Source organism: Topomyia yanbarensis, chromosome 3 (assembly GCF_030247195.1).
Source record: "Topomyia yanbarensis strain Yona2022 chromosome 3, ASM3024719v1, whole genome shotgun sequence".
Lineage (NCBI taxonomy): Eukaryota > Metazoa > Arthropoda > Insecta > Diptera > Culicidae > Topomyia > Topomyia yanbarensis.
In genome coordinates this window covers 323,169,073-323,184,113 of record NC_080672.1, presented here as the reverse complement: position 1 = coordinate 323,184,113, position 15,041 = coordinate 323,169,073, and the positions used below count along the sequence as shown (strand labels likewise).

At 39.4% G+C, this 15,041-nt stretch overlaps 1 protein-coding gene across 2 annotated transcripts; it reads left to right on the top strand.

Annotated features, from left to right (window-relative positions):
• Positions 1-12,375: 12,375 nt before the first annotated feature.
• LOC131692395 (carboxylic ester hydrolase-like) lies at positions 12,376-14,685 on the top strand. Of its 2 annotated transcripts, none has more exons than XM_058979414.1 (4): positions 12,376-12,629; positions 12,690-13,536; positions 13,594-14,062; positions 14,123-14,685. In XM_058979414.1, exons 1-4 carry the CDS (start codon positions 12,561-12,563, stop codon positions 14,544-14,546), a joined length of 1,809 nt encoding a protein of 602 aa, XP_058835397.1. In that variant the 5' UTR covers positions 12,376-12,560; the 3' UTR covers positions 14,547-14,685. The 2 variants fall into 2 exon arrangements, with proteins under 2 accessions (XP_058835397.1, XP_058835396.1); XM_058979413.1 differs by having other exon boundaries at positions 12,378-12,629; positions 12,684-13,536; positions 14,123-14,683.
• Positions 14,686-15,041: the final 356 nt, after the last annotated feature.

Genomic DNA, 15,041 nt, shown 5'->3' with positions numbered 1-15,041 from the left:
AGTACAGTATCTACCTAGTGAGTGAGATTGTTCCAATCTCATTTCACGACAGTAGACACCAGCACCAGCACGTCCCTCCATCAGAGAACCGTCAGTGTAACAAACCACTTGCGTTTGTTGTTGTCTTTCCATAAAGCCAGGCAACCACTCCTCTCGAGAGGGAATCTTCACATGGAATGTCCTGTAAGGAAAACTACAAGTGAGTGTAATATCGCTGGGAGCAAGAATATCTTCACCCCTTGTAACCATTTGTGACCACAATCGTGTATGACTGGTAGCAAGATCAACATGATTACTGTTCCAAAGCCCAGTAACCTGCAATCTGTATGCACATGATAGTGCTTCTTGTTTGGGGTGTATATGTAATGGTTTGATATTTATAAGTGCCTCAAGAGCAGCAGTCGGAGTCGTGGTGAAAGCACCAGTCAACGTCATGAGCGCCATTCTTTGCAGATGGTATAGCTTTGACTGGACTGTCACCACCTCTCCCCTCTGCCACCACACAAGGCATCCGTATGACAGTATTGGACGTACAATTGTCGTGTAAATCCAATAGATGTATTTAGGTTTGAGACTCCAGGTCTTTCCAAAAGTATCAAAGAACTACAAGGGATGAACCCCGGTTGTTATTCGCTTCTTCGTGAAAAGAACCATTGAAGTTTTGCTTGGGTTAACTGATAGTTTAACTTGTCGACACCACTGTTCGACAGCTCTTAATGCCTGTTGCATTAAGTCAAAGATTGTTCCGATGCAAAATCCAGTAATTAGTATTTGGTAATCGTCAGCAAACCCGTAGGTTGGAAATCCAAGCTCATTGAGTTTCTTCAACAAGCCGTCAGCTACTAAGTTCCATAACAAAGGTGACAGAACGCCGCCCTGAGGACAACCGCAAATACTCAACTTCCGTATCTCAGCCTGTCGCAGTGACGAGCAAAGTATGCGGTTACTAAGCATTGCGTTTATCCAACCTGAGATATATGCAGGTATCCCATGACCGCGCGTCGCTTCCAGAATAGACTGGAAGGACACATTGTCAAAAGCACCCTCAATATCTAGGAATACACCCAAGCTAGATTGCTTGAGCGAGAAGGCTGTCTTAATGTTGAAAACAACATCGTGAAGCAGAGTGATCGCGGATTTCCCACACTGATATGCATGTTGCATTTTGTGCAGTGGATATTCAACTAAACTAACGTTCCTGATGTGATGATCGATTATCCGTTCCAAAGCTTTCAGAAGAAATAAAACTTAAGCTGATAGGCCTAAAACTCTTGGCTTCTTCATAGCTTGAGCGCCCCCCTTTGGGAATAAATCTAACAGTTATTTCTCGCCATGCTTTCGGGATATACCCGGTAGCAAGACTGGAAAGCAAAATCTTTTTCAAGACATGTTTAGGAAATCAAATCCCTTTTGCAGTAGCACGGGAAGTATTCCATCTTTTCCGGGTGATTTGTATGAAACAAAGCTGTCAACTGCCCACTTGACCGATTCAGTGGAAACCAATGTGCGTGCTAACGCCCACGAGTCCGAATCACCAGAATGAGATCTGTGAACATTGTTCAACTGCGGATCGATACAACCTGGAAAGTGTGTGTTGAAGAGACAATTAAGAACATCTTTTTCGTCCGTCACATAAACACCATCTCTGGTTTTTAAGGAGTTCATCTGAAAATCATTCGATTTGGAGAGAATTTTATTTAATCTGCTAGCCTCGTTCAGACTAGAGACATTAGTGCATAGGCTTTGCCAGCCAGCCCGTTCTGCAGATTTAAGACATTTCTTATATGCACTACGAGCTGACCTGAAAGCCCTGGAGTCATCACGCTGACGCCGGTTCCAAGCTCTTCTCTTAACTTTCTTCATTCTTTCAAGCTCAACCCTCCACCAAGGGGTTCCCCTAGTCGATTTAACAGTACGAAGTGGACAAGCTTCTTCGTAGGATGCTAATATGAATGAGTTTGTCGTATCCACGACGTCATCTAAGTCGTCTAGTTGACTAATTGTTGGAAAATATCCAAAATTACGATATGTCACCACATTGAAGGTGACATCAAAATGATCGAAAAATATATATTTATGATCGGATAGAGACGGTTCAGTTTCATTTGGAACCTGCCAATTTCCCAGTTCATGCAAAATTCTATCAGAGCAAAGTGTTATGTCTAACACCTCCTCCCTCCCAGACCTCGCAAAAGTTGGTCGGTTTCCCACATTCAGAATATGGAGATTTGTACTACTTATGTACTCCATCAGTTCAGAGCCTCTCAGATTGATGTCTGAGCTGCCCCAAATGATGTGATGAGCATTCGCATCACTGCCGATAATGAGCGGAAGCCCATTTCTGCTACAATATGACAACGCTTTTGAAATCATCAGAAGGAGATGATTCGTTATGCGGTAGGTATGCTGAACAATATATATATATATATATATATATATATATATATATATATATATATATATATATATATATATATATATATATATATATATATATATATATATATATATATATATATATATATATATATATATATATATATATATATATATATATATATATATATATTTTGTCTACGTTTCCGACAGTTAGTGTAACTGTGACAACACAGATATCGCGAGTTGTGAGCTCCGATATGAGACACGCGTCAATAGCCTTATTTGCAAGAATGCAAGCACGAGGCATTTCACGTGGGTTAGTCATGCCTGTCTTGTTGTAAGCAATGAAGGCAGTGTTAAGTAACTTTCCAAAATAAAAGTTTCCTTTATGGAAATACGGTTCTTGAACCAATGCTATGGAAGCTTTACCTTCCTGCATGAGTCGAGATAAATTCATAGTTGCTGTACGTTTATGTTGGAGATTGATTTGTGCTATTCTAACCATTGTTGATTAGAGAACTGTACATTTCATCTCCAACACAAATTGCACAACTAGAGGACACCAAGCGAGTTGGGATGTTAACGCATATAGCGAGCCATATCAGGTTTAAATGGGACATGATCATTTGATTCCCACGATTTGCGAAGAAAATAATGGTCCACTGTGTCAGAGATTCGCATAACACAGTAAGGGCAAAACCCCAAAATGCTCCGTGCGCGACTGGCTTATTTTAGACCCTCCAGTCATTAAGTCCTCGGCACGGAACTACACCTTGACTTAGGGTCTCCTACTTTCAGTAGCCTCCTACGACATGGGAGCAGGACGCCAGTGGCTCAATTCTAGGCCGGATACCACACGGCCTCTGGGCAGGTTCATCTGTACACATCGAAATTTGATAATCGAAACTCAACAAAACTTCACCGAACTACCATCAGCCGAGAGTCTCTGCAAACCCCCAGCCAACAAAAATTCGGCAAAATTAAGTGGATCATCGGTGAAAACAAATCGGTGTGTAGAGTGAACGTTCCGCTGCGTAATGCAGCATACTGGGGAGTTCGCCCAACTCTTCCCAGTTCGCCATTGAGAAATCCCCTCAACAATTTTACCCATAGCACGGGTCGCATGAAACTATGGAATTGGGGTTCCCTGTTTGGTAGATTTATGCCACTGAAACAGGTAGTCCGTAGTGTAATTCTTAGCCGGTTGAAACAACCACTACCGACACTACACGGCTTATCTAGGCTGTTCGGTGAAAGAAGCTGACATTGAAGAACAGCTTCCATATTTAGATGGGTGAACAGCCGCAGAAGGAAGGAAGGATAACGAGAGGAGAGGGATTTGGGCTAAGCTCGCATGTACAAACTATTTTGTGTACGAATAATTATACATAAAAGTGTGCTGGAAACGAGCACAACACAAAAGATAGCATACGGACAAGCTCATTCGCATTCACTGGATAGCGTACCACCACAGGCAGTGTAACGGACTTTTAACTCAGCTACACTGGCTGTAAAAGCACACAGCGCAGTGATCTGCTTCACCTGCCGCTCAACAGGCAATTGAGCTGGTTCGGCGAAATCCGTCCGTTTAAATAGTCGATGATGACGTCATTCATAGAAGCGTAGCGCGCTAGGTAAACAAATCTGTCGTGCTGGACTAGGGAAGCGCTATCTTCTGTGTGTAAATGCGCGATATTTTGACTAGGTTGTTCATTATCTAAATTTTTAATGCCATGATATCAAAAATCTATGGGTTTATCTATTGGAATCTATTGTTAGAAGTATTTCGGGGCGATATGCGCAAAAAATTTGAAAATTTATCGTGAGATGGCTGAATTATATGCGTTTAAAATTGAACCACTTTTCGTTACATACCATTCTTGTAGAATTTACAACGTGCACCCCTATATCGAAAACAAAGACGTAGTCCTACGTCAAAAGAATTATCTTTTGTTTGTCCCAATGAGTTATACATATTGTTATTCCAAAAAACCTATTTTAATCCACCTAGTGGTGCAATTGTGCTTTTCTCATCTGTCAAAGCTATGATTTAAAAGCTAGTTGCGTTCATTATAATATTGTGGAAATGTCTATTACATTTTTATTACATTATTACACTTGATACAAATAAAAATTTAATATTTAATTAGCTCAATCAGCATGAGTTCAATGTTGTCTTCATGTTAACATATTTGGAAATGCATGGGGGGAGGAGAGGGAGGGGATAATCAGAGAGTGTGGGAGAATGCGTCGGGAACAACGGGTGGATGAAGGGAATGCGGGTGTTAGGTTGGTTTTAGAGGGGGGAGGCAGTGAAAGTTTTGGTGGGGTGTAAGAGGAAGGAGAGAGAAAGGGGTATGGGGGATGCCATACCAAACTTCATATTATACCTTCCATTTGAGACTAGGTTAGTGAAAATTGGTTCAGTCGTCACCGAAGTGGCTTTAGTTCTGGAATATTCCGGAGCCCGAGACTTCCGGAATTATCGATAGTGGACAATAAATTCCAAGAACCTTTGATTCAGTGATCTGGGTCATTAGTGATCTGGGTCAGCGAATCGAAGTAATTTGATGTTCATTTCAATAGATTCTAAACCTATGGAGTATTATGATGGGAGCGGCTACATGAGAAACTCCTATTTGATCGCAATAACCAATCTGTAGTACTGAATGAAATTCAATAGCAGTCAATGGAAGTATCATATCTTTGATTTGAAATCAAGTATTTAAAAATCGGTTTGCTAGAAAATATGTGTGACGTTAGCTAAGGAACTTGGCGAGTTGGTCGGGTGCCTCAAGAACCGTCATATGTGGCCAATGGGGACAAAGCTACTTTGATCTAGACCCGCAAATCCAAGTATTGTTAAACCTATTTGAATATGTATTACATAATTCGGACACTATGGTGTACCAGTTTTTATGGGGATTTGCTGAGTTACCGTACTCTTCAACCCGTAACTCGAGAAGTAGGATCACCTAGAAATTCAATATGGCTTATGGAAGCGTTATACCGTTCATTTGAAAATAAGTTTGCGCAAATCAGTTCAACCATCTCGGAGTAAATTTAGTAAAATTATTTAATACACACATATATACACACAGAGATATTTTGCGATATCGACGAACTGGCCTCGGTTAAAAAATCGGAATTCCGAGTAATTGCATAACCTTTCAATATGAGAAAGGCAAAAAGGTGTCCCAAAAAGTCGATTTTTCTAAAAAAAATTTCAGGGTCATAAAATCTCGACGATTCATGCATTTTAAAGACATTTGGCGTCAAAAATGCGAATTCGATTTCTGAAATTTCATGGGGTTCCCCCTTTTAAAATAAAAATTTGAGTTCCGGCTTATCTGGGAATTTTCTATGTGACCGGATGATTCATTCTACATTTCCGGAACTATATAACCGATCTGTATGATTTTATAGCAGCCTATAGGGATAATATACCTTTCATTAGAAATTAAGTTTGTGAAAATCGGCCCATCCATCTCCGAGAAACTCATGTAAGTTTGTTAATTTTGAGAGATTACCACTTTTCCCGGACACTTCCAGAACCGTTTATGGTGGTCAATGTGCTCAACAATACTTCGATGGGCCGTCAGTAACCTAGAACTGCAAATACAAGATGTTTGGCTCCCATTTTAGCAATAAAATCCTCTTTGCTTTCATCGCGGTATCGGTTTGAATAGGTGTTTTCTATGTACCCACTAGAGTGACAAGAAAAAATGACCCCTATCGGTCCACCCCTGACTCGATTTCTAGTCCCACCAGGAGTACTTGCACCAAATTTGAAGGAAATCGGACAAGTCTAGCTACCGGATCAGCGCTCCTGAAGTTTGTATCGGATTTTTCGACAATTTACATGGAGAAAATCCACTATCTCGCACTTTCACTGCTAGATGGCATTGTATGCGTCGTATTATCACTGTAAGTGAAAATAAGACAAACAATTTAATTGTCTATAACTTTGTCGAAGACTGCTAGACAATCCGGCTTTGTTATAAGAAGTTATTAAGCTTTCAACGAAGTGATGTCTGAGTCAGTTTTGCATGGGGCATAGCAGCGCATGGTTGAAGGTTGTACCTTTCATTTGCGACTAAGTTTGTGCAAATCGGTCCAGCCATCTCTGAGAAAAATCGGTGAGATTGTTTGACACATACATACATACACACAGACTTTTTCCGATCTCGACGAACTGAGTCGAATCCCTACGGGCCTTGGTTAAAAACTCGAAATTCCGACCGATTGCATAACCTTTCTCTATGAGAAAGGCAAAACGAAAATGGTTAGATATGTGGTGCCATGAAACAAATTATTCGCCTTAAAACAATTTTAAAGTTGTCTGAAAACTACTTCTGTTTTAAATCAATACCGCAAAAGTTATTTGAATAAAATTGTTTTTCTAAGAAACATTCGATTTTAAATATGTTGTAAAATGAAAAGTATGACAGCTAGAGATTACATGTCTTCAGCAAACTTTCCAAAAATTGTCGTTCTACAACTTCATTGAATCTAGCTCTAGCTCTGGCTCCAGCTGGAATGACTAAAAAGTTAATTTTTTGATCTTGGTAAAATTAGAACCCTGACTGTTGTTTTAACAGAAAGAAGGGGCTCACAAGCTACGAAAACTTATCCAAAGACTTAATGAGGCTAAGTTGTTTAATTTTAGTAAAATTTCAAAATTCCTGTTACATTTGCATTCTGGACCACTGTGAAATGGCCATTGAGACTTTATCGAAGTTGCATCGTGTAAAGTCAAAGTTGAAGTTGTCGTTTAATTGTATCAATTCACCGTCATCAGAACGCATATCAAATCTTAAAACGAAGGGTTTATGGTAAGAGTCAACTTTCAGTATAGATGTAGGAGGCTCAATCAGCCATTAGGTTATGCCATTAGAAGCCTCAGGAAAGGCTCATGCACGGCACGAGAACAAGCGAGAAAGTGATAGTAGTACATATTAGCGAAAGCGTTATGTACATTTTGAACCTTAATAACTTTCCTTCTACTACAAGGATTGCTAATCTTGTTTCATAAATCGGAAGAAAAACGTTCAACGCTTGCTTCCGATACGTTGTTTGCCATATAAAATTTGTTTAAATAGTTCAAAATCTACTTTAAATGAGAATCAACATTCATGATCAAACCTATAAATAGGGGTGTCGCAGCTTTTCTCAAAGCCAGACTATGTAATACGCAGTGCATAACGGACGTGCGTGCTAGGTGTTAGGTCGTCCATTGAGAAGCTGCATCGGACGACCAATCAGATCGGCTATCACTGGAGAGAAGAAGAAAAACGTTGGTGGAGGTGGTGGCGGTGAGAAGGCCAAAAAGCCAAAGGCTGCTGCTAAGAAACACAGTCACTGAAAAGGCGGTAGCAACTGCCACTAAAAATGCCACCAAAACATCGAAGGCTGCAGCGAACAAGCCGAAAGAAGAAGACCGCCAAACCTGCCAAGAAAGCTGCCCGAAGAAGATAAGTAAATTCACGCGTCTTTAATGTTGCCAATAGTCCTTTGAGGACTAACAGAATAATTGTAAAGAATTAATGGTGCTTATTTTCCGTTAGCGCTGTTAATTGTAGATGGATTTGTGTCATAGTTATATGCAAACCGTCCTTAGGATGAATATATAATGGAAAAAAAATATTAGGAAGTTCCTTTTATAAATTTGTATAATTAAAAATAATTATCATATAAGAAAATATTTTTCAAATTAATCTACAAACCCGAAGGTTTTTGCAAATCCTTCCAAGAAAATCAGTGAATGTGGCAACTCTGCCACTAAGCGAAAGCTACACCAAAACAAATGATGAAAATATTTTCATTTAACGCACAAAAGGATGGCCTTCCATCTGCACCGAAAAGTTAATAAAAGGGTCAAAGGGATCGCCTTGATGCAAAGCGTACTCATTCGGTATGAGCTGCGAAATGGGAATGTTCGTATGTGTGTACGCAGTAGAAACAAATCGTCGGCAAGGTTTGAATCGTTTCAAAAGATTTTCGTCTTGTATCACCATAGTTATCTACAAACCGTCCTTATTAGGACGAATGCATAATGGAAAAAGATGGGTTGATAATGTATATGACATAACAGGGGTACCGTGACCACACTTCGAAGTTATTTCAAATCTTGCAAAGTATAAATTGACATAATTTCAATGATTGTTCCTATATGAATGATATGACAAATTTTCAGGTTAACACGGCAATTTATAGAACAATTTTATATTTTCAATTATCATATAATAACTGTCATCTCTTCCAAACAACTTAACCCTCTGCTGTCAACCCCGTGGTTTTGCGGGGTTAAGGAGAATCATTGTAAAATGTGCAATACACGATTTTATGTTGTTACCTCCAAAACGTTTTATTTATGTTGTTACCTCCAAAACCGCCTCAAGACACTCCCAACCGTCATACAAGTACATTGTCTGCTTGTTGAAATCATTATATGAAATGATATTTGATATTGAAACTTTGAAAGAAATGAGAAAAATTAGGGGTATGTAATGTCCGGAACATGACCGGAGTGTTGACGTAGGACAATTATTTTGTGTGAAAGTTTTCTGTATAACCTTAAAAGATCTTGACTAAAACGTGCATTTCTTAACTTTTATCGACATAAATTTACCGCAACTCTTATTGAGTATCGACAGATACTTATTGACCTGTATTCAATGCGGAGAACTCGGTAATAAAATTGTTTTACTGGATAGATTAACGAACGGGATCCCCAGGAAAATTTCGCTGAGCCCGGTGAATCGAACTTAATGCGTAAAATTTAGCCATTTGAAAGAGATACAAGCAGATTTTAAGAATATGAACATCGCGGTTATGTCCCGGACATTACCCGCCTCTAGTTTTTCGCTAAGCGTGATTCATTTCTGTACGCTAGGAAAAAGATTCCGATGGTTGTTTCGAGAGATTTTAACATTGATATTTCAAAGCAAGAAAATATGAAGTTTGTTCATTTCATGAATGAATGTGTCAGCGAGTTTAGAATCCAGCGCATCCTCTATCAACGCAGACGCCAACAATAAAGGTTCTTTTCAGAACCACCATAATTATTATAAAGAATAACGAGTAGTCACGACACTCCGGTTATGTCCTAGACATTACCCATCCATCTTTTTTATGTATTTTATAACAATAAACGGATTTTAGTTTTCTTTAAATTTTTTAAGTAATTTCGAACTTGTTTAGTATATCAAGGGTTTTGAATGACTGATTTGACCAATTGAGCTCTCAAATGGAGGTAGCGTTGCCGCCTCTGGTGGCACTTTGACCGGGAGAATTTTATGACCAGGTAATTGACCTCAAAAGACACCTGGCCATGCACTGAAATAAATCAGAATTCAGAATCAAAGTGATTACCTGAAGGAATTTTGATACACTTCCATTGCTTTTTATCACAGTAAAGCTTAAAAACTAATAAATATGCTCCGCTTTATTTCTTATGTAGGTCGTAGCACAAGGAGGAAAAATATCGTATTTTCTTATTTATTCGCCGTAGAGTGTAATGTTATGGTAGAGCATGCCACATTAAGGTGTATTTTTCGCATTTGTGAACAGTTTTGTTGATTTAGTTGGGTGTAGTACTTTGCTTCCTCGGATATCCACAAAGAATCAAAAAGCACCAGCCACTCTTGCTGTGTAGGATAACCCGAGCTAGCTTTACTCTGCTCTACAGTAAACAAACACGGGGCATGAAATCACACGTCAGTGGTATGATGGTAAAACTTTTTAAATAGAGGGAGAGACCCTCTTTATCGATTAGGGCCTGCAACTCGAGGATGGTGTTTATGATGACTGTGTGCTGCACGATTTATAAAATTATGCTAAGAGTTCATAGTGAAGAAAAGGGCAACGAAAAATGGCAAAATAATCCACTGGATTCTTCCTGGTGAAATCCGAATTACCTGAACGAAGACTCGCCTTCAAAAACAGGTGTGGCAACCCTAAAGAGAAGGTTGAGAAGTTTTCATTTTCTTTCTAATAATGTGATCCTCAATATTTGAAATATGCAGAAGTTTAGAATTTTAGCTATGCTAATTACATCATAGGGTAATTTGGGGAGAGATGCCGCATATTTCTAAAAATCGATCCCCCATCGAACAACGACTAGCCATTCACAACTGCAGGCCACTCGCCACACCCGGGAGGGGTGATGGGAGGGACCACCGCGGCCCACCTAAACCTACCTTCAAGACCAAGCTGGATACCAGCCCCGAAACCGGGGAACTTTTTCAACCACCGACAGCACTATCACATACTAGACTTTAAAAACTGACATGTAAAAATTTTATATATCACGGGTGAATGACCTATAAGGTTAAACGCCTTCAATAAGATCAATCAATAAAAATCGATCCTGCATCAAAGGAAACCATTCAATAATTGATGAAAACATTTTTATCAATTGCGATAAGTATCTAAAATACTGTGAAATGGTTTTTGTCATGAAGAAAAAAATCATCAAATTTCCACGAACATTTTACAAAAAAAGTCATTGCAAGAGAGATGCCGTTTTAGTTGATGTTTTTGAGATTAAGTATCTTCAGCTCAGTTTCATTAGGTTTGATTACACCTATAAATCGGTTAGCACCTTCACTTGTCTTAAGGGGGTACTACCATTCCTCGAAAAAAAAAATTTATTCAGCGTTTTAAAAATATTTTTCTTTCGTAACCTTGAGCAACGGTTAAGTTAGAGTAACTTAATTAAGCGTACTATTCATTTATTTATATGCGATATATATCTATGTGTTAGTAGGGGTTCCTTAAAAGCAGTTTAAGGCTTTTTCTCCCAACAATGAATTTATATAACTTAGGTTTGTTCTTGAAAGATTCATTTTGAAAAAAAAACAACAATTCCTTGAAATTTTCGTTTTTATTCCAATATTTACATCACTACAAATCAATGCGTTAACGAAAATTAGTGCCTCAAACTTTAAAGAATAAATCGAAGTAACTAATACTTAGATGCATATCGCCCGTTTAAATATATGGGTAAATAGACTCTTAATCCTATATGCCACTGTGTTAGTTAGTTTATGGATATACCTTATTAAGAACCTATACCTGACGCAAATGATCATTTAATGACATTCCGATGTGCAAAAAATACTTTTTAGCTATGGATCCACCGCCATCATGTGCGGCATCTCACCCGCAATTTTGATGCGGCATCTATCCCAATTGTAGGGGAGAGATGCCGCACGACGACATTTTCCTCTTAAATTATGGATGACTGTACTTATGATCAGAATGTCTTCTAAAAGGTCCCAGCTATTCAACCGATACATGATTTACCAAAAAGACAATCGAATAATTTAAAAAAAAAAAACAAATTTCGATGTGGTACTGAAATTTTTTTGACGCTTCGTAATGGAACTGGACGCCCATAATCATTAATAAAATTTTCGTGAGTTGATAATAAGGATTATTTTTCATCTCCAGTGTTGTAATTCTTCTAAAGACAATCTCACAATATCATATAACCGTATAAAAGTGACCCCATATACAAGATATAGAGTGTGCGGCATCTCTCCCGAAATTACCCTGCATAAGATATTGAATTTTTAATTGCATTCTGAAATAAATTTTTGTCGGAAAAATATTTGTCAAAATTTCAGTTTCTGTTAAATATCCGGGTCCCCTTCAGAACTCCGGGCCCGGGGGGAAACACCCCGTCCCTCCAATCCTCTCGGCGGCCCTGTTCAAGGTAATTGTAGAACTACTCGAATGAGAATTCTTTCCGGTCGCGGCTCGAATATATGACGCAAAATTTATGTACCTACATCTCTGGCATTGCCGAAAGATTAAATGAAAAGATGTATGCGTCTTCCCAACTGAAGACAAACAGCGTTCGATTTGCGATTAGCTCGCCCAGTTGGATTCCAATGCTAAAGCACGATTAGAACTTCTGATAAGCGGCTAAGAAGTTACGTCTGCATTAAATGAACTGCAGTATTAACTGTTCAGATGCTATTTATTCATTCAAATCCAAGCTTTATCTAGTGACATTCGGACCGCCGGTTTCATCTTATCGGTGCCATTGTTTCTATTTAGTGACTTCTTATCTGCTTATCAGCAATTCGTTGTTTGCGATTCCAGTCGGCCGGCCAGCAGTAGACACGAAAGAATTTTTTGGGTTTTGCAACAGTCAAAAATTTACCGGCAAAATGGTCATTCGTAAGTTGTACGTTCCTCCCACGGTTGTCAAAAATGGTTTACCTCGTCTGGACGTTCAGGTAGGTTGAATTTTTCACGGTTGTTTCGCGATATACAACGAAACATTTTTTCAGATGCAGCGCCCGGTGTTTCAAGAGGAGCCTGCCGCTGTTGCTTTCAGCACTATTGTGGAAGAAAGTGCAGCAGCTGAAGATTCCACCGAAAATGATGATGTAATATTGCAGATAAAACCAGGCAAGATTGTAGGATGCAAGGAGGTTCTTCCCAACGGAGGAAGCTTATACCGTTTTAGTGGCATCCCCTATGCCAAACCTCCAGTTGGTGAGCTAAGATTCAAACCTCCGGTACCTCTGGAACGCTTTGACGTAGATATGTTGGACTGTAAGCGTGAGCGTAGCATTTGTTTCAGCATACAATACATTCCACCGGATGCTGGTGAATCAGCTTCCGAGGATTGCCTGTTTCTAAATGTCTACACGCCAACTCTACGAGAGGACGAATCGGCTGGGGGCCTTCCCGTGATGGTGTGGCTTCACGGCGGAGGCTTTAACATGGGTAGTGGAGATGCGTCATTATACTGTCCGAATTACTTGGTGCAGGAAGGGGTAGTGGTCGTCACTTGCAACTACAGATTGGGACCGCTTGGGTTTATGTTCTTGCCATCGATGGGAATTTATGGTAATATGGGCCTGAAAGATCAGCGGCTGGTGCTGAAATGGGTTCAGGAGAACATTCAAGCATTTGGAGGTAACTCAAACAATGTAACCCTGTTCGGTGAAAGCGCTGGCGGTGCTTTGGTTCATTTGAATTATATTTCGGAAAGTTCAAGACAGTATTTCCATAAGGCAATTTGCATGTCGGGCGTTTCATACAACCCTTGGGTTTTGCAAGGTGATGCTGAAGGAAAAGCTCGTCGTCTTGCAGTATTGTTGGGAGCAGAAACAACTAATGACGATGTTGTTTACGGTAGTCTTGTCCTTAAATCATTTTGCATTCAACACCTTAATCATTTGTCCCTTCCAGAAACACTTCTCAAAGCACCAGCGAAAGATCTTATTTCGAGATCCCCTGCAGTTATGACGGATGACGAGAAAAGAACTGACATGTTCTATCCTTTTACCCCTGTGGTCGAACCTAGCAACGCTGTTGAACCATTTCTGACGGAAAACTTCATCAGCCTAATGATGAATCCAAACATGACGAATATACCGATAATAAGTGGAGTAACCAGTAGCGAGGGTTTGTTGATTTCTGCTCAGTTAATGAGTGGAATAGAGGAATATGCTGCTAATCCTACAAAACTGGTACCTCTGGATTTGCATCTTCCCAGAGAGGAACTGACCGAAGCTGCAGGTGAAATAAAACGATTTTTCTTCGGCGATGCTGATATCGCAACAGACGGACTGCAAACCTTGGTTGACATCGTATCGGATAATATGTTTATCATGGCGGCTTACGTAGCTAGTGAATTACACGCGCGTTATCAGCATGAGTAGGTCATTTTTGGTGAGCTCTATGGGCGTTATTTGCTTAATTCGGGTTTTGTTTTCAGGGCGCCGCAATACTTCTACGTGGTGTCTTTCGAGGATGAGTTGAATAAATTCAGGACATTGTTCCAAGCACCGGATAATTTGTCGGGGGTGTGCCACGCGGATGAACTTCTGTATCTGTTTAGTTCATCGCTGATGGGAACTGAGGTGGAGGTTGGTTCTAGGGCGGATCAATTCCGGAGTACCATGTGCAAACTGTGGACCAATTTTGCAAAATGTGGTAATCCAACACCGGAAGGTGGGGGTCTGGACTTTGTCTGGGAACTGGTGAAACCTGTGAACGATTCGGAATTTACACTGGTTGCAGCTGACTTGAACGAAGAATGTAAAATGGTGGAAAATCCATTTATGGAACGTGTTCAGTTTTGGAGAGAGTTGTACGCACGTTATGTTGGTAGCCATCTAGTGAGAAGAGCTGATAACTGATTACTAAATTTCCGTTAAGCAATTGCACGTACTCGAATAAAACGTTTGATCAAAACTGAAAGACAGCAGATAATTTGATTACATGAGCTTCATTCAAACAGTAGTCAAATAATATAAGAAGGGGCGAATTCAGGGGGATTGTCTTGGGGTCCAGATCTCCCTGTAAATATTCAACTAGTAGAGAAATTTTGACTTAGTTACAATCCTAAATTAGTCTCTGATTTTCATTAATTGAGATTATTAAATTTTACAATGTTCATTGCAAAATCGAAATTTCAGGACAAATTTTCTGGATCCACCTCTGCATTTACACCTTGTATAACATTATTTTACCAAACAGTTTTTATCCCAAATATCACGCTAACTAAGAAATAAATTGATAATGCATATTTTGAAAGCGTGTCTTTGGAAAGGTTTTCATATTTTGTGAGCCCTTTCTTTTTATTAAAACAACAGTAAGGGTAGTTCTAATTTAACGAAGATTAAAAAATTACT

What these genes read in the sequence shown, in the direction of transcription:
- LOC131692395 (XM_058979413.1), top strand. Translation starts at nt 12,561, where the DNA reads ATGGTCATTCGTAAGTTGTACGTTCCTCCCACGGTTGTCAAAAATGGT. An exon ending in TACCTCGTCTGGACGTTCAG is followed by an intron (nt 12,630 to 12,683) that starts GTAGGTTGAATT and finishes ACATTTTTTCAG; the next exon opens with ATGCAGCGCCCGGTGTTTCA. An exon ending in TAATGACGATGTTGTTTACG is followed by an intron (nt 13,537 to 13,593) that starts GTAGTCTTGTCC and finishes TGTCCCTTCCAG; the next exon opens with AAACACTTCTCAAAGCACCA.